Below are 26605 nucleotides of genomic sequence, written 5' to 3'. Positions count from 1 at the left end.
AGCATCTTCTGTCAGCGTCTTTTTCTGTTTCTTGAGTGTTTTTTCCTCATATCTTGTGAGTCTTGCTTTTCCAACCATGTGTGCTGTTCAGTTCAGTTCAGTCCCTCAGTCATGTCCGACTCTTTGTGACCCCCATGAATTGCAGCACGCCAGGCCTCCCTGTCCATCACCAACTCCCGAAGTTTACTCAAACTCATGTCCATCGAGTCGGTGATGCCATCCAGCCATCTCATCCTCTGTTGTCCCCTTCTCCTCCTGCCCCTAATCCCTCCCAGCATTAGGGTCTTTTCCAATGAGTCAACTCTTCGTGTGAGGTGGCCAAAGTATTGGAGTTTCAGCTTCAGCATCAGTCCTTCCAATGAACAGCCAGGACTGATCTCCTTTAGGATGGACTGGTTGGATCTCCTTGCAGTTCAAGGGACTCTCAAGAGTCTTCTCCAACACCACAGTTCAAAAGCATCAATTTTTCAGCGCTCAGCTTTCTTCACCATCCAACTCTCACATCCATACATGACCACTGGAAAAACCATAGCCTTGACCAGACGGACCTTTGTTGGCAAAGTAATGTCTCTGCTTTTTAATATGCTGTTTAGGTTGGTCATAACTTTCCTTCCAAGGAGTAAGCATCTTTTAATTTCATGGCTGCAATCACCATCTGCAGTGATTTTGGAGCCCAGAAAAATAAATTCAGCTACTGTTTCCACTGTTTCCCCATCTATTTTCCTGAAGTGATGGGACCAGATGTGTGCTGAGTCATTTTGAAATGGCAGTTTTGATGGAGTGGTGCCTTGGCTTGGTTTCTCATGCTTGTTACCATCTCCTGGGTCACTGGTACAGCTATGGCAATATTTACGTCCTGTTTGTGCTGTTCATAAAAATAGCCACTTCCTGTCTGTGGCTTTCAGACAGTGTCTTTCCCTGTTTCCTGGATCTCTCCCCACCCATCCCACCCCAGGGAAATAAGAGTTTCTCTTCAGTGTTGTGTCTCTCTAACCAGATCTTCTTCCCTGGCCCAAGATCTTTTTTCCTTCCTTCCTTCTTCCCTCCCTCCATTCTTTCCTTCCTTCCTTTCTCTCTTCTTTTTAAAATCTTCAACTTCTAAAGACGTTGGGGCTTTTCTTCTATAACATAGGTCTATTTCTTTAGAAACATTACCTTTCTCTTGAAAAAATCCTTCTGCTTCTTCCCTAGTCTTAGTTGCACATAGAATTTACAAAGCACATTCCACATTTACTGTTTATTTATTTATTTTTTTCATTTATTTTTATTAGTTGGAGGCTAATTACTTTACAATATTGTAGTGGTTTTTGTCATACACTGACATGAATCAGCCATGGATTTATATGTATTCCCATCCCGATCGCCCCTCCCACCTCCCTCTCCACCCGATTCCTCTGGGTCTTCCCAGTGCACCAGGCCCGAGCACTTGTCTCATGCATCCAACCTGGGCTAGTGATCTGTTTCACCCTAGATAATATACATGTTTCGATGCTGTTCTCTCTAAACATCCCACCCTAGCCTTCTCCCACAGAGTCCAAAAGTTTGTTCTGTACATCTGTGTCTCTTTTTTTGTTTTGCATATAGGGTTATCATTACCATTTTTCTAAATTCCATATATATGTGTTAGTATACTGTATTGGTCTTTATCTTTCTGGCTTACTTCACTCTGTATAATGGGCTCCAGTTTCATCCATCTCATTAGAACTGATTCAAATGAATTCTTTTTGATGGCTGAGTAATATTCCATGGTGTATATGTACCACAGCTTCCTTATCCATTTGTCTGCTGATGGGCATCTAGGTTGCTTCTATGTCCTGGCTATAATAAACAGTGCTGCGATGAACACTGAGGTGCATGTGTCTCTTTCAGATCTGGTTTCCTCGGTGTGTATGCCCAGAAGTGGGATTGCTGGGTCATATGGCAGTTCTATTTCCAGTTTTTTAAGACATCTCCATACTGTTCTCCATAGCGGCTGTACTAGTTTGCATTCCCACCAACAGTGTAAGAGGGTTCCCTTTTCTCCACACCCTCTCCAGCATTTATTGCTTGTAGACTTTTGGATAGCAGCCATCTTGACTGGTGTGTATTGGTACCTCATTGTGGTTTTGATTTGCATTTCTCTGATAATGAATGATATGGAGCATCTTTTCTTGTGTTTCTTAGCCATCTGTATGTCTTCTTTGGAGAAATGTCTGTTTAGTTCTTTGGCCCATTTTTTGAATGGGTCATTTATTTTTCTGGAATTGAGCTGCAGGAGTTGCTTGTATATTTTTGAGATTAATCCTTTGTCTGTTGCTTCATTTGGTATTATTTTCTCCCAATCTGAGGGCTGTCTTTTCACCTTGCTTATGGTTTCCTTTGTTGTGCAAAAGCTTTTAAGTTTCATTAGGTCCCACTTGTTTAGTTTTGCTTTTATTTCCAATATTCTGGGAGGTGGGTCATAGAGGATCCTGCTGTGATTTATGTCGGAGAGTGTTTTGCCTATGTTTTCCTCTAGGAGTTTTATAGTTTCTGGTCTTACATTTAGATCTTTAATCCATTTTGAGTTTATTTTTGTGTATGATGTTAGAAAGTGTTCTAGATTCATTCTTTTACAAATGGTTGACCAGTTTTCCCAGCACCACTTGTTAAAGAGGTTGTCTTTTTTCCTTTGTATATTCTTGCCTCCTTTGTCAAAGATAAGGTGTCCATAGGTTCGTGTGTTTATCTCTGGGCTTTCTTTTCTGTTCCATTGATCTATATTTCTGTCTTTGTGCCAGTACCATACTGTCTTGATGACTGTGGCTTTGTAGTATAGTCTGAAGTCAGGCAGGTTGATTCCTCCAGTTCCATTCTTCTTTCTCAAGATTACTTTGGCTATTCGAGGTTTTTTGTATTTCCATACAAATTGTGAAATTATTTGTTCTAGTTCTGTGAAAAATACCGTTGGTAGCTTGATAGGGATTGCATTGAATCTATAGATTGCTTTGGGTAGTATAGTCATTTTGACAATATTGATTCTTCCAAACTCATTCTATGTGGCCACCATCAGCCTAATTCCAAAACCAGACAAAGATGCCACAAAAAAAGAAAACTACAGGCCAATATCACTGATGAACATAGATGCAAAAATCCTTAACAAAATTCTAGGAGACAGAATCCAAAAACATATTAAAAAATCATACATCATGACCAAATGGGCTTTATCCCAGGAATGCAAGGATTCTTTAATATCTGCAAATCAATCAATGTAATACACCACATTAACAAATTGAAAGATAAAAACCATATGATTATCTCAATAGATGCAGAAAAAGCCTTTGACAAAATTCAACATCCATTTATGATAAAAACTCTCCAGAAAGCAGGACTAGAAGGAACATACTTCAACATAATAAAAGCTATATATGACAAACCCACAGCAAGCATTACTGTCAATGGTGAAAAACTGAAAGCATTTCCCCTAAAATCAGGAACAAGACAAGGGTGCCCACTCTCACCACTACTATTCAACATAGTTTCGGAAGTTTTGGCCACAGCAATCAGAGCAGAAAAAAAAGTAAAAGGAATCCAGATAGGAAAAGAAGAAGTGAAAATCTTGCTGTTTGCAGATGACATGATCCTCTACATAGAAAACCCTAAAGACTCTACCAGAAAATTACTAGAGCTAATCAACAAATATAGTAAAGTTGCAGGATATGAAATTAACACACAGAAATCCTTTGCATTCCTATACACTAACAATGAGAAAACAGAAAGAGAAGTTAAGGAAACAATACCATTCACCATTGCAACAAAAAGAATAAAATACTTAGGAGTATATCTACCTAAAGAAGCAAAAGACCTATACATAGAAAACTATAAAACACTGATGAAAGAAATCAAAGAGGACACAAACAAATGGAGAAATATACCATGTTCATGGACTGGAAGAATCAATATTGTCAAAATGACTTTACTATTTATTTTAAATTGGCTTTCATTGTTTCCTGGTCATTTGGAAAGGGAGTTGAACACTGTTTACAATTTTCCACTGTCCATTCTTTTTTAAACCTTGAGAGGTGTGTTCAGTGTGGAACAGCCGTAAGATTACAGGGGCAACATCAGGTCTCACAGGACTTGAGAGACCCACTGAAGCCCAGGGTTCCCTGAGGGCTGGAAGGTTTTCCCTGAACTGTGGGAGTCAAGGATGTGACTGGATGTGTAACTGTGAGATGCAACTCCTGGTCCCCATCTGAGATCTCTACTTGTCTTTCCTTTCTCTTCTCAGCGATTTGTGACAACTTCTATTACCAAACCATTGATGAAGGAGAGACAAAGGAGATGCTCAACTCACAATTAAACCATGAACAAGGTAATTCTGACTTGACAGAAGCTTGTTTTCTCATCTGCTAAGAAAGAAGGAGATCAGAGGTCAAGGGATTGAGCTTTTGGTGCAACAGGAAATGGGGAAACCAGAGCAGCAGTGTGTGTATGGGCTCCAGTTAGGCAACCAGATCTGGAGTCCAAGAATATTACCAGGCAGCTGTGACAACCGAGAAGGCAGAACATAAGTCCGAGAGAGGTCTCACTGTGACAGTGAGGCAGAATTAAGGTGAAGAACTGATAGCAGTAACCATGAGTTAGGAATTCAGTGGACCTGGGAAAGGATAAGGGTTTGGTGTTATTTGGACTTCGCTGGTGGCTTAGATGGTAAAGAATCTGCCTGCCAATGCAGGAGACCCAGGTTTGATCCCTGGGTCGGCAAGATCCCCTGGAGGAGAAAATGGCAACCCGCTCCATTTATCTGGCCTGGAAAATCCCATGAACAGAGGAGACTGGCGGGCTACAGACCAAGGGGTTGCAAAGAGTCGGACACGACTGAGCGTTTAACATACAGAGATAGAGAAGTCCAAAGAGGAAGTCTTTAATGTGTCAAAAGAAGAAACTATTGTAAAGTTCACTCATAATAAAAAAGAGGAAGAGAGGAAGAAGTAATTGTATGCAGAAGAAAATGTGGAGGAAATAGTGTTTTGTATAAAAGAAGAAAAGGAAAAGGGAAGGAGTAAAAAGGGAAGAAGAGAACCAAGGTCAGTAATAAATTTCTGACAATAGTTACAACACATAACATCCATGAACCAGTAGACACAAGGTCAACAGTTGACATGGATCAACTTGTTTAATGCTCACTTGTGCAATACGTAATTTTGTAAGCTGTATGCATGGTTTCTAACTTTTTAATCATTTCATTCATATTATTACTAATAATTATTCATTCTAAGACATTAATTGAAAATTATGATTTCTTTCTAAGTTACTGTAATTCAAATATTTCTTTATCAGGAGCATCTCGCTTAATTCTCATAACAATCCTGTAATAAGGGTTTTGTTACTCCCATTTTTCAGGAGAAGAAACAGAGATGTGAAGGTAGCTAGAGATTTAGTGAGTGAAACTCCCTTGAAACCCAGGAAAACTGTCTCCATCCTTAAGCCAAATGGTCAACAGTAAATTTAATTATTTGTTAAATGTTGGGTCCCCCACCACCTTGGAAATGAACAGTGCAAGAAAAAACTGAAGAATGGCTTTGCAGAATACCATGAATATGTATCTTTAATTTGTATTTATATCTCAAAGATTACATATTTTAGACATGTATTAATACATTTATGTAACATTTTGATATATTTAATAATAATATTTATTCTTTTGAATGAAGACCAGTTGCTAAAAGTATAAAATGTACATTAAAAAGTAAAAAGTATGTAAAAAATATATTTAGAGATTCATCTACTACTGGGAATAGTGGAAATGAGAATGGGTGGTGAAGGATTCGTAACAGTTATTAGTAAAGAGTAAAAGGTACATCACATAGAATGATGGAGAATGTATAAAGAATTCCTATGAATGAATAATAAAAAAACACAGCACCAATTTTAAAAAAGTGACAGAAGTCTTGAAGAGACATTTCACGCAGAAGATATAAAATGGCCAATAAGGACATAAGTGAAGTGAACATTAGTCATTGGGGAAAAGCCACAAGAAGCTACCATTTGGTTATTAGAATTGATAAAATTAAAAATACTGACAACACCAAATGCGGTGGGACCTATGGACCAACTAGAACTCCTTTATGTATGTTGATGGTTTGAATATAAAGTGATATAACCACCTTGGAAAACTGTTTGGCAGTCTCTTATAAAGTTAAACATAACCTACCACCCAGCGGTTCCACTCCTAAGTATATTTTCGTAAGGAATGAAAACATGTTCATACAAAGATTTGTACAACAATGTTACTGTAGCTTTATTCCTAATAGCTAAAATCTGGAACCAATTCAAATTTTCATCAATAAGAGAGGGAATAAACTGTGATATATTTATTAAATGCAATATTATTCAGCAATATAAGGAATGAACTACTGATATATGTAACCACAAGGATGAATCTCAGAAACATTATGTTGAGAAAAGAAGTCAGTTACAGAAGGACATGCTGTGTGATCCTATTGATGTAAGCATCCCTACAGACAAGTCTCTTCTCCGGATACTGCCTGAGTTCTATCATTTCCTTGTTGCTCTCTTTAGTGTCCTTGGAATACTCACCTCTCCAAACGAACAGTGTAAGAGGATTTGAAGGTATGCCCAGACTACTGACATATAATAGGCAAGGTAACTATCATTTAATTTGTCAATTCTGTATTAAATCTTTGTTTTCTTGTCTTCATGGAAGCAGAGCCTACCTTCTATCTCCCGTCCTAACCCTCTGCCAGATCCCACTTCTCCTACCTGCACTTACCTGCTCTCAGATGAAACAGAGACAATGAGCAAAGGAAACTGAACTCCTGAGCAGGTGGAGCACCCATTGATAGGGAATATGAAAAGAGAAAGTGGAGAAAGTATATAAGGTGTAACTATGTGACCAGTTACAGGAATGGATCCAGTTTTCCAAAAGGAATATAAAATCTTACCCTTCCAGGTTGAGATAGGAGATAATTTTCAATTAGGTTCACAGAATAGTTAAGAGAAACTGGGGAACATCATGCCATGTCAGGTTTATGTGGGAGAGCTGGCCAGTTGGAGGTTCCTGGGACTGTAATCAGAGTCCAAGAGGAGAGTTTTGGAGATGATGAGAAGGCAGAAATTGGAGGATGAAATCACGCAGAAAGACAGAAGTTGAGTAGCATTGAGAGTCAGAGGTCAAGGTAAAGTGGGAGGAACAAATGGAAGGGGAGCAAGTATAAGACACAGCAGAGGAGAGATAAACTGAAAAATCTCCAAAGAATCTGAGATAAAAATTGAGAGCCAAAAATATGGAAAGAGAAAGAGCAAGAGGAAAATATCAATGCTAAAAATTGGGAAAAGTCAGAGAGAAGTACAAAGGCAACTGTGTAGAGAAATAGTTGGAGAATGGATGGAAAACAGGTTGAGTGAAAAGAGGATAAAAGAGAGAGAGGAACAGATCAGGACATTGCAGGCTTGAGGTAAGAGCACTGGGTATAAGCAACTTTGGGCACAAGGATTGGCAACATCAGATGTGAGTTTTCAGATCAAACTCTCCTCAATCATCTAAGTGGCACTTGTAAAATACTCAGATTGAAAAAGTCCTCTCCCCGAATATTCCAATGATTCCTAAGACCAAATCACCACCCTAGATTGTCTTCACAGTGTATTTATCCATGGACTCAAAGACCATGGTCTGCTAGACATTGGCACTTGAATTCTTTCAAGAACCTTAAACTTGGCACTTCAGGACTGAAAGTAGCTTCTTCATTGCTCAAGCTAGATCTAACTCCTCTTCAGCATTCATGTCTCAGTGATGGGTCACTATTGTCTCATGGGTTTTCATGTTGGAAGTCAAGGCGTCTCCAGGACTCCTCTTGCTCTCAAATACATGCCCGTTACTCATCCAGCATAGTCATCTCTCTTCCAGAATAACTCACACCTGTCCAATCTGTCACACCCTCAAGTCTCAAATCCATATCTCTGTCATGGTTCTCAAAACAGGCTCTACTCATAACTTTCCTCTAACCTCACTCCCATCAAATGTGTCATTTTTACTTCAACCACATGGGACATATGAAAATGAAAATTAGATTGTGTTCCTACATACTTTCTTAATACACTAAGGATTAAATATATGTTCCTCTGAGTGGCATCCATGATCACCCAAGGTGAGCCCCAGGTCTATTTTCACAGCCTCATCACCTGCCTCCTACACTGTTAATTCAATATAGGATAAACTTTTTTCCCCCAGTGATTTTATTTTTTAAATTTGTATTTTTTTTTCATTTTAAAAAATTTTATGGAAATATAGTTGATTTACAATGTTGAGTTAGTTTCAGCCAATCACTTTGCTAATTCAGATATACATATCTATGTGTGTGTTCAGTCTCTCAGCTGTGTCCGACTCCTGTGACCCCGTGGACTGTAGCCCACCAGGCTCCTCGGTTCATGGGATTTTCCAGTCAAGAATATTGGAGTGGGTTGCCATTTTCTCCTCTGGGGGTTCTTCCCAACCCAGAGATCAAACCTGGGTCTCCAGTGTCTCCCGCACTGCAGGCAGATTCTTTACCACTGATCCACTAAGGAAGCCCATATATATATATATATTCTTTTTTACATGTTCTTTAATTATACATTATTACAAGATATTTGGTTTTGGTTCCCTGTGCTATACAGTAGGTCCTTGTTAACTATTTGATATACAATAAAGTGTATATATTAATCCCAAACTCTTAATTTATCCCTCCCCCGTAGCCCCTTTGTAACCATAAGTTTTCTATGTCTGTGAGTCTGTTTCTGTTTTGTAAATAAGTTCGTTGGTATTATTTTTTTTTAGATCCACATATAAGCCATATCATATGATATTGTCTTTGACTCACTCATAATAATTTTACTTGTTAAATCTCTCTTTCATATCTGAGCCTTTTCATATATTTTCTACCTTATTAAGAACTGTTTTCACGTTCCACTGTCTTCCACTTAACCGCCTCCCTCTGGCTAAAGCCTACTTAAAACATACTATCTCAGGGACATTTTTCTAGAGAAAGTTAGGAAAAAACAGTTGAGAGACAAAGAATAGCAGAGAAGGAGCAGCACCAGAGAAACAAGAGAAAAATTTGCAGGAAAAGAGGAAGAGACCGTCCAAGAGACACCAGCAGGAAGAAACAGAGGCAGAGTTGGATAAAATGCACAGAATCAATGGAAAGGGAAGAAATAGAAAGAAAATGCAGTATAAGAAAAGGAAGATCGTCCCACAGTGGGTGAATTCTTCATCCCCTAGTGAAACCTGGTGAAGCAAAGTTAACCTTCAGATCAGGTCATTTTCTTCTTAGGTGGTGGAGTGGTTAAATAATCTGCCTGTCAATGCAGGAAGCACAAGAGACACGGGTTCAATCCCTGGGTAGGGAATATCCACTGGAGAAGGGAATGGAAACCTGCTCCAGTATTCTTGCCTGGAAAATTTCATGGACAGAGGAGCCTGGTTTGCTACAGTCCATGGGGTTGCAAAAGAGCTGGACATGACTTGAGAGCAATATGGCATGGCATGGCAGGTTGTTTTGGGGAGCAGGGCTTTCCAGTTTCTCAGCCTTTCTTGATTTTCCAGTTATTTTCTTGCTGTGATTCTTCCTTGGTCATAAATTGAAATGCTTGTGGAATTGCAATCTTTTCTGTAGAGATCAGCAATACCTGGGATGAAGAATGGCCCCAGGAAGCCTCGAGCTTTTCACCAAGGTATATGCCAGGTAAGGATGGGGAGGAACTGCCAGCCGAGGGTGTCAGGTGGCTGAATTCACAGCAGGTGTTTATTGAGTGTACTCCACAGTCAAAAGATCTAAAGCGTCCTGGAATCTCATGAGTCCATAACAGCATAAGTAACACAACAAATAGCACAAATGTTCCTAGTGCATTCTACCAGCAATATGCTGGAGAAAAAGGATGTCTCTCATAGCTATGAATTGTAAAAAACTTGCATTAATACCTATTCACCCTTTGTCTTCTCTAGAGAATAAAACCTCAGTATTTTTCTGTTTGCTTATAATACTATTATTTTGTTATATGTTGTTTGCTTATATAGTTTGTTTGTTTATAATGCTAACTTTGGAAACCACCCCCCCCCAAAGAAGCATGTCTTCCAGATCAATTGCTTCCAAGTTTAAAGTATAATTTTTTTCAACCAATAATATTATTTATTATATGACTATTATTATTATTTTTGTGTGTGTGCAATAGAGTTTATTAAAGTATAAAAGGGATAGGAAAAGCTTCTGACATAGACATCAGAAGGGGGCAGAAAGAGTACCCACTTGCTAGTGTTAGCAATGGAGTTATATAGTCTCCAATGAATCTGAAGAATGTCTGAAGATTGTAAAGACCTCACCAGACCTACTCCCATAATTTACATTTTAAGATAACAGGATTAGCCAGAAGGTTTAATCCAGAGATTGTCCTCAGGCAGGATACATTATTGTTATATAATGCTAAGGAATGTATAGGAAAGAAAAAAAGCTTGTCCTTTCTTCCTCGAGAATTCCAGACCCGCCTCTCCTTGGGGACCCCTAGACTTCTTATCAACCTGCCTAGGAAATGACTCTCTCATTCCTCCCTTTTCTTTTAGGAGAATTATGTTGCCAAGGGAAAGCGGCATCGTTTTCATTTCATAACTACTTCCTGCTGTTTAGGGGCGTGGTCCCTAAATTGTTGAGGCAACATATTCTCCTAACTCTCATATTGAGGGTCTCTGATCCAGGGGCTCCAATTAATAGTTGGAGGAGGCTGTGGCACTCGTAGGAGCTTAAACAACCATTTGTAAATTAAAAGCTTTTAGATGGTTAGAAAACCCCATTATACAGTTACAGACCTAAGGCAAAATAGACTATTATTTTTCAAAGAATCTTGGCAAACAAGGTATCATTCTTATCTCCACAGAGTTATGGGTGTAAACAGATGGGCTGTTACTTATTCCTATTGTATAGGTAAGGAAATAGAAGCACTGAAGTGTGTAAGGGTCTTTTAGCAGTCCAAAACAAGTTAAACAAGCTAGGCAACCAGCATTCTCGATGACTCAGAGTGGTGACTGTTGGGTAGGGCTGGCAGAGAGTCAGGGAAGCTAAAACCTAGAAAGAAAAACTGTTGGGAGTAGGGAAAACTGATAAAGAATGTTGGAGGGCAAAAAAGAAAAAGCCCAGAGGGTAAAGGAGGTGTGTGATCCTTCATGGCACAGAAATGACCATGTGTGAGGACAGAAAAATGAGGAGAAAGGTGACTGGGGGCTAAAGAGAAGGAAAACAGGGAGAGCAAGGCTCCAGTGGGTCTTAAGTGAAGTCCTTGGAACAACAGTATTGTTTTCCCAAGGAGAAGCTTACCCGAGCACTGGACATCAGAATTCAGCATCATCCATGGTCTGTTCCCCCATCACACTGTCTGGTTGGTCTTTCCTGTGTTTCTCTTCAGGTTCCTCTGAGCACAAATCTCTCCAAAGGACCAGCAAAGGCAATCCTGCAGAGATGCCCAGACTGCAGCCAGGTAAACGGGGAGCTGGGGAACAGTGGAAACAGTGGCTGACTTTACCTTTTTGGGCTCCAGAATCACTGCAGATGGTGATTGCAGCCATGAATTAAAAGACGCTTACTCCTTGGAAGGAAAGTTATGACCAACCTAGACAGCATATTAAAAAGCAGAGACATTAATTTGCTAACAAAGGTCAGTCTAGTCAAGGCTATGGTTTTTCCAGTGGTCAAGTAGGGATATGAGAGTTGGACTGTGAAGAAAGCTGAGCGCCAAAGAATTGATGATTTTGAACTGTGATGTTGGAGAAGACTCTTGAGAGTCCCTTGGACTGCAAGGAGATCCAACCAGTCCATCCTAAAGGAGCAAGGTGAAACTCCAATTCTTTGGCCACCTGATGTGAAGGGCTGACTCATTTGAAAAGGCCCTGATGCTGGGAAAGATTGAGGGCAGGAGGAGAAGGGGATGACAGAGAATGAGATGGTTGGATGGCATCACCAACACAATGGATATGAGTCTGGGTAAACCCTGGGAGTTGGTGATGGACAGGTAGGCCTGGCGTGCTGCGGTTCATGGGGTTGCAAAGAGTTGGACATGACTGAGCGACTGAACTGAACTGAACTGAATTAAGTGACCAATGATCTCATTGATTTATTTACATGTCTGTATGCAAGGAACATGTTTCTCCTCCCTCCAAACACAGATATACCCATTTACTTGGCCTCTGATTGCTTTCTTCCATGTAAGGGAGGCAAGGGGGAAAGGGGGGCTAATGGCCTTAATGGAGGGGCTTCTGGATGGAGAATTTAAGGGCACAGCATTATGAAAATGTAGATTGAGGGCACCACATGGAGTTGCCTAAGTAGCTCTAATTTTATTTAAAAGTTTGTGGAATCTAAGGTTTCCCAGGTAGTTCAGTGGTAAAGAACCCTCCTGCCTATGCAGGAGCCACAGAAGCCACGGGTTCAATCCCTGGGTCGGGAAGATCCCCTGGATTAGGAAATGGCAACCCACTCCAATAATCTTGCCTGGGAAATTCCATGGAAAGAGGAGTCTGGCAAGCTACAGTCCAAGGGGTTGCAAAGAGTCAGATGTGAGTGAGCAACTAAACACACATGCACACACGCACATATGAAATCTAAATACTACCAAATTGGAGTTTAGAGGAGAGCAGTCATTATAAACTTGCTTTCCAGGATTGCATAGGATTAATGAAATACTGAGAATAGCAGAGACAAAGTGAGTGTGAATGAAAGAATAAACAGGGATGGATTAAAGACCTAAATGTAAATGTAAGGCCAGATACTGTAAAACTCTTAGAGAAAAACATAGGCAGAACACTCTGTGACATAAATCCCAGCAAGATTTTCTTTGATCCATTTCCTAGAGTAATGAAAATAAAAAACAAAAGTAAACATGTACATTACCATGTTTAGAACACTATCATGTTCTAAAAGCATGAACTTAATTACTCAGCAGAAATAGAGTCACAGATGTAGAAGAGCAAGTGAAAGTCGCTCAGTGGTGTCCAACTTTTTGCGACCCTATGGAATTTCATGGAGTCCAAGAAATTCTTCAGGTCAGAATACTGGGGTGGGTAGCCTTTCCCTTCTCCAGGGGATTTTCTCCACCCAAGGATCAATCCTGGGTCTCCTGCATTGCAGGAAGATTCTTTACCATCTGAGCCACCAGGGAAGTCCATACCTTCCCCCAATCATCCTCCCACCACATCCGTTCTCTTCAACTCACCTAGATGATGCTTTGAAAAGGCAAGTTGGCTTATCTCACTTGCCTACCTTAAATCAATAATTCCTGTCATCATAATGATTAAATCTGTCCCTTATTTTTCTTCCCATGGCTCCAGCCTCATGCGTGCCTCTCTGGCAATGACTCTAAAGTTCATGTAAAACTTTGCAGTACCTTAAATTTTGATGAATTTTCTCATTTGAGCCTTTGTGCACACTTAGTCCTATGCTGGGAACAGTTTTCTCACTAACTGGTGAAGTTACATGGAAATTATAGACCATGTCAGAGACACCTTCTCTGATCCCTAGTTCTAGAAAGCAAGAGTCTGAGAGATGCGGCGAGGACCTACAGATCAGCATCGAGGACGGAAGGGGGAGAAAAAGGCAGGTGGAAACAGACATGAGAAAAGAAACAAATCAGACAAAGAGAGGTACCAAGAGGTTCCAACAGCAAGATACTGAGGTAGAAATAGAAGAAGCAGAGATGTGCGGAAAGACTGGGAATGAGAAAGCGAATAAGGTTGGGAGACAAAGTGTGCAAGGTCCCTTAGAGTCTCCATTAGATTGTTGGATTGTGCAAGCTCTCCTCTTGCCTTCATGAAACAGTAAGGCACAGGCACATAAATTGTCATAACGACTATTTTATGGCTGAGGAAATAAAGCACAGAAAGGCACGGAGGTTATTTTTGCAAGGGCAAGGTAGAAAAGGAAGAGTGGGCACCAGCATCCTGGGTGTGTCCCTGAGGGCAGCGGCGTGCAAAGCCAGCTGGCAGTCAGAGTGAGGTCAGGTGGTCAGAAGAGGAAGAGGAAGCACAAGGAGTTCTGCAGGTTCTTAAAGGAGTGAACTCGGGTCCAGGACAAAACTTTAGTTAAGGAAAAATTTATATCGGTGGGCAGGGAAGGGAAACCACTGAGAGATGGGGAGTATAGAAATGGACCCAATCATTTGTGCTTGAAGAGAAGTAGAAAGGATAACAGGGGAAAAGAGATACACTATCACTGAAAAACAAACAAACAAAAAAACCTCCAGACCTGAAAACAAGAAGCCCAAACAATCAAATGGATGCACAGCTAGGAAACAGAGCTGTGTGGTCGTGGAGCTGTGGGTAGGACACTGACAGGGAGACAGAAGGAGAAGAAGTGCAAGCAGATGGCAAAGAAACAGAAGGAGACGGTGTGGCTCTCAGACCAGAGCTTGCAGGAGCCATGTCGCCGTCCCGTCGTGTTGGCACTAGTGTGCTGAGGTCTGTCTCTGATCGCCTCCACGTCCATTATGCCCTTGTTTCTCCACAGTGACCAGTGATCCCAAAGCTCCCCAAGTGCCTCCTGAAGGAGAACCCAAGGAGGTGTTCAATCTACTACAAGCAGAGGGAGAAGATAATTATAATTTAAATTCCTAACTGCTTTAGTAAATGGGCAAAAAACATCCTCCACCTTTCTCATCTTGCCATTCTCTTCTTCATAGTCACAAACGTATGCTTGCAATTGTGTCAATTTCTCTTATTTTCCCCCAAACTGAGAAAGACTAAGGATAAAGGTGAACTAAGGTGAGTGGGGAGAAGGTAGGGAGACAGGATGTGTCAAAGGTAGACTGGGGTCCCGAAGTAGAAGTGCCTGGGTGACTTCAGCTGCATATAAAATTCACATTGACATATGGCAAAAACCACCATGATTTTGCAAAGTAATTATCCTCCAATCAAAATAAATAAATTAATTTTAAAAATCCAATTTGGCCATTGAGGCAAGGAGATCACTTTCAGCTTCCTTACAGAAGTCCTAGGAACATGGAAATAAGTTTTGTGAATGATGGACAGGCTTGTGATTTAGAAAGGTGGTGTATGATTCTTAGAATAGAGCTGATAAGGGGAGGCTGTCGGACCCTGTGGTCCATGCGAAGATGGAGGGAAGAATGGGATGGGGAAAGGCGATAAAGAGCAGTGTCAAGGCTGAAAGAAAAAAAAAAAAGACAGGAGCAGAGGAAACATCACACACAAAAACAAAGAGAAGCATCTAGAGACACTGGCAGAGGAAACAAGGGCAGAGACAGAAAACTATGCAGAGTCAATGGGAAGAGGAAGAAGGAGAAAGAGAATTAGATGTACCGGGAGTGCAGGAGATGGTGGCTGATTCTCAGCCTCCGGTGGCAATGATAGGAGGGAGTTACCCTGCAGGTCAGGGGAACTCCAAGGGCAGACGGAGATGATCTGGGACATAGACAGTCCCACCCAGGAGAGAACTGAGTTTCCCAGGTCTTCACCATGAGTTTTTTTTTTTTTTTTTTTTGGCCATGATTTCCCCTGGTTGTATACTGAGACCTCTGAGGGATTTCATTCCTTTCTGCAGAGGATAACAATGCCTGTTATGTGATCTGTAATGAAGAAGAGCCCCAGGAAACCCCGAGCTCCCCACCAAGATATGAACCAGGTAAGGAAGGGGGATTGTCAGCCCTGAGCTGCAGGCTGTCAGATGTCTGAATTCAGAGCTGAATAGCACGACCCTGGTTATAACAGATGAGTTCCCACTTAAAGTGAAATGTTAGTCGCTCCATCCTGTCCAACTCTTTGCAAACCCATGGACTGTAGCCCACCAGGCTCCTCTATCCATGGAATTCCACAGGCAAGAATACTGGAGTGGGTCACCATTCCCTTCTCCAGGGGATGTTCCTGACCTGGGGATAGAACCAGGTCTTCTGCATTGGAGGCAGATTCTTTACCATCTGAGCAACCAGGGAAGCCCTCATGTTGTAGTAGGCCAGTCCTAAAGAAAGTCTTTTATCCTCCAAAATCTTTATGTTTATTTACACTAAAGATTTGATATTGCGGTTTTAACTCTTGAGTACCCTTTATTCCTATGAAGAACAAAGATAGATATTTATCTAGTGTTTAACAGTAATATTTTTAATAATATATTTTCATAACATTGGATAGGCTTCCAAAGGAATATGGTCCTTGAGATCTACTTGTCAGAGAGAAAAACCAGTGACCCAAAATCTCACAAGACAGTTATTGCCATATATATATATATATATATCAAGCTATTGGATTATATAGTGCTTTATTCTTTTCTAAGTACTTTGGCAAATATGATTTCCTTATAAAACTTTAGGACTTAGCCAGGGAAACAGTTATTATTTCTCCTTAGAGATTAGGATATGGAAACATAGAAAAATGATACTCGTTTTTCCCTGAGATCAAAGTAGAAGGAAGGACAAAGACTCACCTGTGTCCCGAGTATCTCATTGCAGGTAGTAGCCATGTGAGGCTCAGACTCACACAGGGAATTGGGAGATTGGGATTGACATATGTGTGTGTGCTCAGTCACTCATTTGAGTCCGACTCTTTGTAACCCCATGGACTGTAGCCCGCTAGGCTCCTCTGTCCATGGAATTTTCCAGGCAAGGCTACAGGATCGGGTTCCCAACCCAAGGATCTAATCCTCATCTCTTATGTCTCCTGAATGGCAGATTCTTTACCACTAGAGCCACCTACCATATATAAAATAGATAAATAATAAGAATCTATTGTATAGCACAAAGAACTCTACTCAATACTTTATTATGACCTATATGGAAAAAAAATCTTTAAAAAGAGTGGATATATGTATATGTATAACTGATTCACTTTCCTGGGTACCTTAAACTAATACAATATTTTAAATCAACTATACTCCAATAATAATTAAGAAATAAATGGACATGAAATCTAAATAGAACCAGGCTGCAATATGCTATCAGGGAAGGGAGATAATTTTCAACCTGCTTTCACTAAGATTGTCCCAAGAACATGGACATAGTGAGAATAATCATAATACAGAGAATTCATGTGAAAGACTTTTGAAATTAGCCTGCCAAAGGGAAGGAAAGATTCATGCTCATTTTTCAGTGGCAGAAGATGAGAACTTTGACAATATGGAGGAGGAATATGTGAGATGGACAAAGTAAACAGAAAGGCTGGAATTTTAACTTTTAGATTTAAATTTTAGGTGGAAACATTGCAAACAGAAAGTTAACAATTAGAGAGAAGAGATAGAAGCAAGGAAATGATTTCCCCAGAAGAAAGGAGTTAAACTTAGTAATCAAACAAGGTACAGAGTTTAAAAGGTAGAGAAAGTGATATGAAGAGAAAGACCCTAAAAGGGAAAGTGCTAAGAAGTAGAAAGAGTGGAGGAAAGCATGACAGTTATACATAGAGAAAAAGATAAAGGAGAATGAGTGAAACATCTGTAGAGAGGGAAAACCATGTACAAGGGATGGAGAAGACAGCTGGGGACGTTGTGGGAACTGAAAGAAGGGTTGCTGCATGGAGGCAACTTCTAAAACTAGGAGTTGAACATGTTAGCAATGAGTTTTCACTTCAGTTCAGTTCAGTCACTCAGTCGTGTCCAACTCTTTGCAACCCCACGGACTGCAGCACGCCAGGCTTCCCTGTCCATCACCAACTCCCAGAGCTTGTTCAAACTCATGACCATTGAGTTGGTGATGCCACTCAACCATCTCATCCTCTGTTGTCCCCTCCTCCTCCTGCCTTCAGTCTTTCCCAGCATCAGGGTCATTTCCCACAAGAAAGTTCTTCACATCAGGTGGCCAAAGTATTGGAGTTTCAGCTTCAGTCCTTCCAATGAGTATTCAGGACTGATTTCAGATTACCCCAATGATCAAAGTGGTACCTGTAATAGCCTCTGAGGCAAGGGGTCTCTCCTCAGCCATTCTTGTCTACTTCCACCTATAACTTAATGATCCCCAAATTCCTATCTCTGGCCCAGACTTGTCTTTTAGGCTCATTCATCTAAGTGCTTGAATATATTTGTACAGGCATCTGAGAGACTGCTCCATTTGGATGGTTTTGGGAAACTTCAGTAGTAGACACTTCCTTAGTTGCATGGATCATCTTTCTTGAAACTGCATCTGCCTCCTTTCCTGGTGTTCTTTGTTTCATTATGAAACTCTACTGTTCCGTTCTTTAGGCAGACACCTAGGGATCATCAGTGTCTCTTCCCCCTCCTTCAATTCACACAACCCATCAATCATCCAGTTTAATCAGCTACACCTTGAACATGTCTCCTGCTCATCCATTGCTTGCTGCTCTCAACACAAAAGCCCTCATCAGATCTCTCTTCTCTCTGGAACCAGAGCCAGAGCAACAATCTCTATCTAGTCTCATACCTTCCCCTAATCATCCTCCCACCACATCCATCCTCTCCAACTCACCTAGATGACCCTTTGAAAAGGCAAGTTGGCTTATCTCACATGCCTACCTTAAATCAGTACTTCCTGTTGTCATAAGGAGTAAATCCTTCCCTTATTTTCCTTTCCATGGCTCCAGTCTCATGTGTGCCTCTCCTGCAATGACTTCTAAAGTACGTGTAAAACTTTGCAGTAATTTCAGCTTTGTTGAATTTTTTTCATCTGAGCCTTTTCCACACACTTAGCCCTGTGCTGGGAACAGTTTTTTTGGTCCATTCCACTGTCTAATCTGCTCACTAATTGGTGAAACCACATGCCAATTATATTTACTTAGTTCTTTGTATATTTTTGAGTGCATTGGATCTTACTTGTGGCATGTGGGACCTTCATTGCAATGTTTGGGTTTCTTTCTAGTTGTGGCCTGTGGACTCCAGAGCACGTGGGCTCTGTAGTTACAGCTCATGAGCTTAGTGGCCCCTTGGCATGCAGGATCTTAGTTCCTCGACCAGGGATCAAACCCACATCCTCTGCATTAGAAGGTGGATTCTTAACCACTGGACCACCAAGGAATCCCTCACATGGAAGTTATATACCATCTCAGAGATACCTTTTCGGATCCTTAGTTTTAGAAAACAGCAGTTTGAGAGATGGGGCGAGGATGTAAAGATCAGCATCAGGGAAGGAAGGAGGAGAAAAGGGAGGTGGGAACAGACATGGGAAAAGAAACGAATCAGGACAAAGGAAATAGCAAGACATTCCAACAGCAAGACACTGACTGAGGTAGAAATAGAAGAAGCAGAGATGCATGAAAAGGGTGAGAATGAGAAAGAGAATAAGGTTGGGAAACCAGGTATGCACATTTCCTTACATTCTGCACCAGATTACTGGGTTGTGCAAGCCCTCCTCTTATCTTCACAAAACCAAAAGACAGGTGTGCACACTGTCGTAACCTCTATTTTATGGCTGTGGAAATAAAGCACAGAGTTATTTTTGCAAGGGCAGGGCAGTTATTTTTGCAAGGGCAAGGTAGAAAAGGAAGGGTGGGCACCAGCATCCTGGGTGTGTCCCTGAGGACAGCGGTGTTCGAAGCCAGCTGGCAGTCAAGGTGGGGTCATGTGGTCAGAAGAGGAAGAGGAAGCCCAGGGAGTTCTGCAGGTTCTTGAAGGAGTGAACCAGAGTCCAGGAGGTTTTAGTTAAGGAAAAAGTAGTGCTGGTGGGGAAGGAATGGAAATCACTGAGAAACAGGGAGCATGGAAATGGACCAACCACTTGGACTTTAAGTGATCTTGCGTAAGAAAACTAGAATGGATAATAGAGCAAAAGAGACACACTATCACTGAAAAACAAGGAAACAGGAAACCCCAAGACATGAAAACAAGACATGAGGAGAGAAACCCAGACAATCAAACAGATGCACATCCAGGAAACAGAGCTGCGTGGAGGTGGAACTGTGGGCAGGACATTGAGAGGGAGTGAGAAGGAGAAGGGGCGCCAGCAGATGGCAAAGAAACAGACAGCCTGGGGCTCCCAGGAGCAGAGCTTGGAGCAGACATATCACTGTCCCATCATGTTGGCACGAGCCCGCTGAGGTCTGTCTCTGATCGCCCTCCACGTCCATCAGGTCCTTGTTTCTCTGCAGTGACCTGTGATCCCAAAGCTCCCCAAATACCTCCTGAAGGAAAAGCCGAGGAGGTGCTCAGCCTACTACCTGCAGAGGGAGGAGGTAATTATGTTTTAAATTCCCAATTGCCTCAATAAATGGGAAAAAAATCTCCCCTTCTCTCATCTTGCCATTCTCTTCTTCATATTCACATACATACACAAGAAATTGTGTTGATTTTCTGTTTTGTTTTTCCCAAAACTGTGAGAGATACTAAGGTTAAAGGTGAGTGGAGCTGAGTGGGGAGAGCACCCCTGGGTGGAGAAGGTAGGGAGACAGCATGTGCCAGAGGTGGGCAGGGGTCCCAAAGTAGGAGTGCCTGGGTGACTCTGTGTGTGTGTGTGTGTGTGTGTGTGTGTGTGTGTGCTCAGTCATGTCCAACTCTTTCCAACCCCATGGACTGTAGCCCGCCAGGCTCCTCTGTCTATGGAATTTTCCAAGCAAGAATACCAGAGTGGGTTGTCATTTCATTCTTCAGGGGACCTTCCCGACCAGGATTAGAACTTGGGTGACTTTAAGTGCATATAAAAATCCAGTTGTCAGCAGGTTATGGCCACTGAGGCAAGGAAATCATTTTCACCTTCCTTCTGGAAGTCCTAGGAACACGGAAATAAGTTTTGTGAGTGATGAGTAGGCTTGAGATTTAGAAAGGTGATATAGGATTCTTAGACTAAAGCTGATGAGGGGAAGCTTTTGGCCCCTGTGGTCCATGTGAAAACGGAGGGAAGAATGGGATGGGAAAAGGCAATAAAGAGCAGTGTCAAGGCTGAAAGAAAAAAAATAAAAGGAGCAGAGGAGGCAGCACACACCAAAACAAAGAGAAGCATCTAGAGACACTGGCAGAGGAAACAAGGGCAGAGACAGAAAAATATGCAGAGTCAACGGGAAGAGGAAAAAGGAGAAAGAGAATTAGATGTGTAGGGAGTGTGGGAGATGGTGGCTGGTTCTCAGCCTCCAGTGGTAATGATGGGAGGGAGTTACCCTGCAGGTCAGGGGAACTCCAAGGGCAGACCAAGATGGTCTGGGACAAGGACAGCCTCACCCAGGAGAGAACTGAGCTTCCTGTGTCTTCACCATGAGGTTTTGGGGGTTTTTTTGCCATGATTTTCCCTGGTTGTATACTGAGACCTCTGAGGGATTTCATTCCTTTCTGCAGAGGATAACAATGCCTGTTATGTGATCCGTGAGAAAGAAGAGCCCCAGGAAGCCCCGAGCTCCCCACCAAGATATGAGCCAGGTAAGGAAGGGGGATTGTCAGCCCTGAGCTGCAGGCTGTCAGATGTCTGAATTCAGAGCTGAATAGCACGACCCTGGTTCCCTCCTCATGTTGGAGTTGTTGTTGAATCACTCAGTTGTCTCCAGCTCTGTGTGACCCCATGGACTGCAGCAAGCCAGGCCTCCCTGTCCTTCACCATCTCCTGGAGCTTGCTTAAACTCGTATCCATTGAGTCAGCGATGCCATCCAACCATCTCCTCCTCTGTTGTAGTAAATCAGTCCTAAAGAGTCTGTTTTTCCTCCATAATCTTTATGCTTGTTTACACTCAAGACTCAATATTGTGATTCTAACTCCTGGGCACCTCTTATTTTCTATAAAGAATAAAAGGTAGGTATTTATCTAGTGTTTAATAGTAATATTATTTTGTTATAACTTTGGATTGACTTCCAAAGAAACTTGGTCCTTGAGATCTACTTGTCAGAAAGAAAGACCAATGACTCTAAGCCCACAAGCAGTTTTTGCCACATATTCTTCATCAGATTATTGGATTATATAGTGCTTTATTGGGCTTCCCTGATAGCTCAGTTGGTAAAGAACCCACCTGCAATGCAGGAGACTCTGGTTCGATTCCTAAGTTAGGAAGATCCGCTGGAGAAGGGGTAGGCTACCCACTCCAGTATTCTTGGTCTTCCCTTGTGGTTCAGCTGGTAAAGAACCTGCCTGCAATGTGGAGACCTGGGTTGATCCCTGGATTGGGAAGATCCCCTGGAGAAGGGAATGGCTACCCATTCCAGTATTCCGGCTGAGAGAATTTCATGGACTGTATAGTCCATGGGGTCACAAAGAGTCAAACATGACTGAGTGACTTTCACTTCTAGTGCTTTATTCTTTTTCAAAGTGCTTTGGCAAGTGAGATTTCCTCACAAAATTTTAGTTCTTAGCAGGGAAACTGTTATTATCTTTCCTTAGCAATTAGAATACAGAAGCAGAGAAAAAAGAATATTTGTTTTTCCCTTGAGATCAAAGTAGGAGGAAGGGTGAAGACCAGTGTCCTGAGTATCTCAATACAGGTGGTGGCTGTGTGAGGCTTGTAGGAAGTCAGTGTCATCATATGATGGGAGTCCAAAGGGAGACCTGCAACATCTCAATTACAATAGAACAGAGCCCAAACCAGAGAGCCTTCTACTTCTCAAATAAAGACTATCAGTAGGGAGTGGAAGAGATTAAGAGAGAGAGAGTGAGGCAAGAAATGAATTCTGCTACAGGATTTGGGGGCTTCCCCTGTGGCTCGGTGGTAAAGAATTCACCTGCCAATTCAGGAGATGTAGGTTTGATCTCTGAGTTGGGAAGATCTCTTGGAGAAAGAAATGGCAACCCATTCCAGTACTCTTGCCTGAAAAACCACATGGACCGAGGAGACTGTGGGCTATAGCCCATGGGATCAAAAAACTTGGACATGACTTGGCGACTAAACAATGACAATAGGATCTGAGAGACCTAGAGGAATACAGCTGGAGAGAATAAGCAAAAAATGAGAACTCAAGATCATCATTGAGGAAAAAACATAAAGATAGGGGATGTTGGGGGGTGGGTAGAGCACACAAAATCAAAGATACATCTTTATAATTATACACAATTATTCTCCTAGTGCAGAAGCAGAAATGTTAAGAGGCAGGTCTATTGATAGGAAACTGAGAAGCAGAGGGCAGGAGAATGAGGTGAATGAAGTGGAAACAGAGGCAGAACAGGCTCCGCTGGATCTCAGGTGTGGTCCTTGGAGCAGATGTCCTTTTTCCCAAAGGGCAGCTCACCTGTGCTCTGAACATCCTAGCTCAGCTCATTTCCTTCTTTCTTTTTTTTAAAGTGGAGTATAATTGCTTTACAATGTTGTGTTAGTCTCTGTTGTACAATGAAGTGAATTAGTCATATGTATACATATATCCCCTCTCTGATGTCCCTTCCATGTCCACCTCCTGCCATCACACCAGCCTAGGTCATCACAGAGCTGAGCTCTCTGTGTTATATAGCACCTTCCCACTATCTATTTTACACGTGGTAGTATATCCAGGTCAATCCTAATCTCCCAATTAGTCCAACCTCCCCCTTCCCTATCCCTGTGTCCACAAGTCCATTCTGTACATCTGTATCTCTATTCCTGCATGGAAATAAATTCCTGTATACCATTTCTCATTTCTTTTCAGTATCATGTGATCCTGAAGCTTCCCAAATGACTGACATAGAAGAACAAGACGAGCTGCCCAGTCAACCACTATATGATGGAGAAGGTATTCACAATTTCAACTCCCATTTAACTAATTGAATCTTTTCTGTCTACGGAGAGGAAGATCTCCCTCTTTCAATTTCCCTTCCTACCCTACTCCCCTTCACATGTGCATACAGAAGAAATACAAGGTGCCACATGGAAAGGAGACATGGGTTCAATCCCTGGTTTGGGCAGATCCCCTAGAGGAGGAACTGGAAAAATACTCCAGTATTCTTGCCTGGAAAATCCTATGGACAGAAGACCCTGGTGGACTACAGTCCAAGGGGTCGCAAAGAGTTGGACATAACTTAGAGACTTAACAACAACAACCACAACCACAGAGAAGGTTCTACATTCAGTTACTTGAGATAATTTTGCTTTCTGTAAGGGAATGATCTCTACAAGGAAATCTGAAGCAGTCACTGCATAACCAGCCTGGTATCTTATTTTTCTTTATTATCTTTTGTCTCAATTTTATTTTATTTTAAAGATAATATTTATCACCAAATAATATTAGGTCATGATTTAGTAAGGAAGTGAACTTCCAGATGTTCAAGCTGGATTTAGGAAAGGCAGAGGAACGAGAGAACAAATTGCCAACGTCCATTGGATCATCAAAAAAGCAAGAGAGTTCCAAAAACACATGTACTTCTGCTTTATTGACTAAGCCAAAGCCTTTGATTATGTGGATCACAACAAACTGTGGAAAATTCTTCAAGAGATGGGAATACCAGACCACCTGACCTGCCTCTTGAGAAGTCTGTATGCAGGTCAAGAAGTAACAGTTAGAACTGGACATGGAACAACAGACTGGTTTCAAATAGGAAAAGGAGTATGTCAAGGCTATATATTGTCACTCTGCTTATTTAACTTATATGCAGAGTACATCATGAGAAATGCTGGGCTGGATGAAACACAAGCTGGAATCAAGATTGCCAGGAGAAATATCAATAACCTCAGATATGCAGATGACACCACCCTTATGGCAGAAAGTGAACAACTAAAGAGCCTCTTGATGAAAGTGAAAGAAGAGAGTGAAAAAGTTGGCTTAAAACTCAACATTCAGAAAGCTAAGATTATGGCATCTGGTCCCATCATTTCATGGCAAATAGATTGGGAAACAATGGAAACAGTGTTTTTGGGGGCTCCAAAATCACTGCAGGTGGTGACTGCTGACATGAAATTAAAAGACATTTGCTTCTTGGAAGAAAAGCTATGACCAGCCTAGACAGCATGTTAAAAAGCAGAGACATTACTTTGCCAATGAAGGTCTGTCTAGCTATGGTTTTCCAGTAGGCATGTATGGATGTGAGAGTTGGACTATAAAGAAAGCTGAGCACTGAAGAATTGATGCTTTTGAACTGTGGTGTTGGAGAAGACTCTTGAGAGTCACTTGTACTGCAAGGAGAGCCAACCAGTCCATCCTAAAGGAAATAATTCCTGAATATTCGTTGGAAGGACTGATGTTGAAGCTGAAACTCCAATACTTTGGTCACCTGATATGAAGAACTGCCCCATGGAAAAGACCCTGATGCTGGGAAAGATTGAAGGTGGGAGGAGAAGGGGATGACAGAGAATGATATGGTTGGATGGCATCACTGACTCGATGGACATGAATTTGAACAAGCTCTGGGAGTTGGTGATGTACAGGGAGGCCTGGCGTACTGCAGTCCATGGAGTCACAAAGAGTTGGACACAACTGTGTGTGTTGGCCATCTGGTGATGTCCATGTGTAGAGTCTTCTCTTGTGTTGTTGGAAGAGGGTGTTTGCTATGACCAGTGCGTTCTCTTGGCAAAACTCTAGTAGCCTTTGCCCTGCTTCATTCTGTACTCCAAGGCCAAACTTGCCCATTACTCCAGGTGTTTCTTGACTTCCTACTTTTGCATTCCAGTCCCCTATAATGAGAAGGACACCTTTTTTTGGGTGTTAGTTCCAAAAGGTCTTGTAGGTCTTCATAGAACCGTTCAACTTCAGCTTCTTCAGCGTTACTGGTTAGGGCATAGGCTTGGATTACTGTGACATTGAATGGTTTGCCTTGGAAACAAACAGAGATCATTCTGTCGTTTTTGAGATTGCATCCAAGTACTGCATTTCAGACTCTTTTGTTGACCATGATGGCTACTCCATTTCTTCTAAGGGATTCCTGCCCACAGTAGTAGATAAAATGGTCATCTGAGTTAAATTCACCCATTCCAGTCCATTTTAGTTTGCTGATTCCTCGAATGTCGACATTCACTCTTGCCATCTCCTGTTTGACCACTTCCAATTTGCCTCGATTCATGGACTTAACATTTCGGGTTCCTATGCAATATTGCTCTTTACAGCATTGGACCATGCTTCTATCACCAGTCACATCCACAACCGGGTGTTGTTTTTGCTTTGGCACCATCCCTTCATTCTTTTTTAAGTTATTTCACCACTGATCTCCAGTATCATATTGGGCACCTACTGACCTGGGGAGTTCATCTTTCAGTGTCCTATCTTTCTGCCTTTTCATACTGTTCATGGGGTTCTCAAGGCAAGAATACTGAAGTGGTTTGCCATTCCCTTCTCCAGTGGAAGTTAGCACTTCTTAATACATTTAATATAGTTTCATTTGCAGGATAAAGCCCTACCTATTAAATTTTTAGGAGTTTCTTTTAGGGAAATATTATTAAATGAGTCATTTACTTTTGACATACCAAAAATTCCCCACTGAAACCCAAAGATACCTTTTGTAAGAATTTGCTGTTTATTACATGCAAGAGTTAGACTCATACTGAGAGTACAAGGAGGAAGTGAAAGTTCTGCCAGTGGGAGCTTGTGACTTCGGCAGAGACAAACCCATGACAAACAAAGAGGCCACTACACCCAGTCATAAGTATGAATGGTGTCCTGCTCGTAAGTGAGGCGTTGAACTCATCAACCAAACAGAGATGAGAAAGAAAACATATGATTAATTACATGATAATAGTTATGTACTAAACAAAGTGGTTTTCTTTCACAAATTAATACAATGTCAAATATCCTCATGAAGGTTTTGGTGAGAGACCCAAGACGAGTGTGACCAAATATATTTGCACAAATTGGCT

General features: G+C 41.6%; 1 protein-coding gene across 10 annotated transcripts in view; it reads left to right on the top strand.

Moving 5' to 3' along the window:
• LOC133060801 (nuclear body protein SP140-like protein) overlaps nucleotides 1-26605 on the top strand; it is a 90263-nt gene that overhangs the window by 18635 nt on the left and 45023 nt on the right. For 5 of the 10 annotated variants that reach the window (XM_061148550.1, XM_061148547.1, XM_061148544.1 and 2 more), the window contains 8 exons: nucleotides 4250-4333; nucleotides 6544-6627; nucleotides 9636-9704; nucleotides 11413-11484; nucleotides 15555-15635; nucleotides 20033-20116; nucleotides 21210-21290; nucleotides 23472-23555. In XM_061148550.1, coding sequence (XP_061004533.1) covers nucleotides 4250-4333; nucleotides 6544-6627; nucleotides 9636-9704; nucleotides 11413-11484; nucleotides 15555-15635; nucleotides 20033-20116; nucleotides 21210-21290; nucleotides 23472-23555 — 639 coding nt within the window. The remainder of the gene's footprint in view (nucleotides 1-4249; nucleotides 4334-6543; nucleotides 6628-9635; nucleotides 9705-11412; nucleotides 11485-15554; nucleotides 15636-20032; nucleotides 20117-21209; nucleotides 21291-23471; nucleotides 23556-26605) is intronic. The other 5 variants (XM_061148548.1, XM_061148549.1, XM_061148551.1 and 2 more) reach the window with 5 other exon arrangements.

Source organism: Dama dama, chromosome 8 (genome assembly GCF_033118175.1).
Source record: "Dama dama isolate Ldn47 chromosome 8, ASM3311817v1, whole genome shotgun sequence".
Taxonomy (NCBI): Eukaryota; Metazoa; Chordata; class Mammalia; order Artiodactyla; family Cervidae; genus Dama; species Dama dama.
This window is presented reverse-complemented; position numbering and strand designations above follow the sequence as displayed.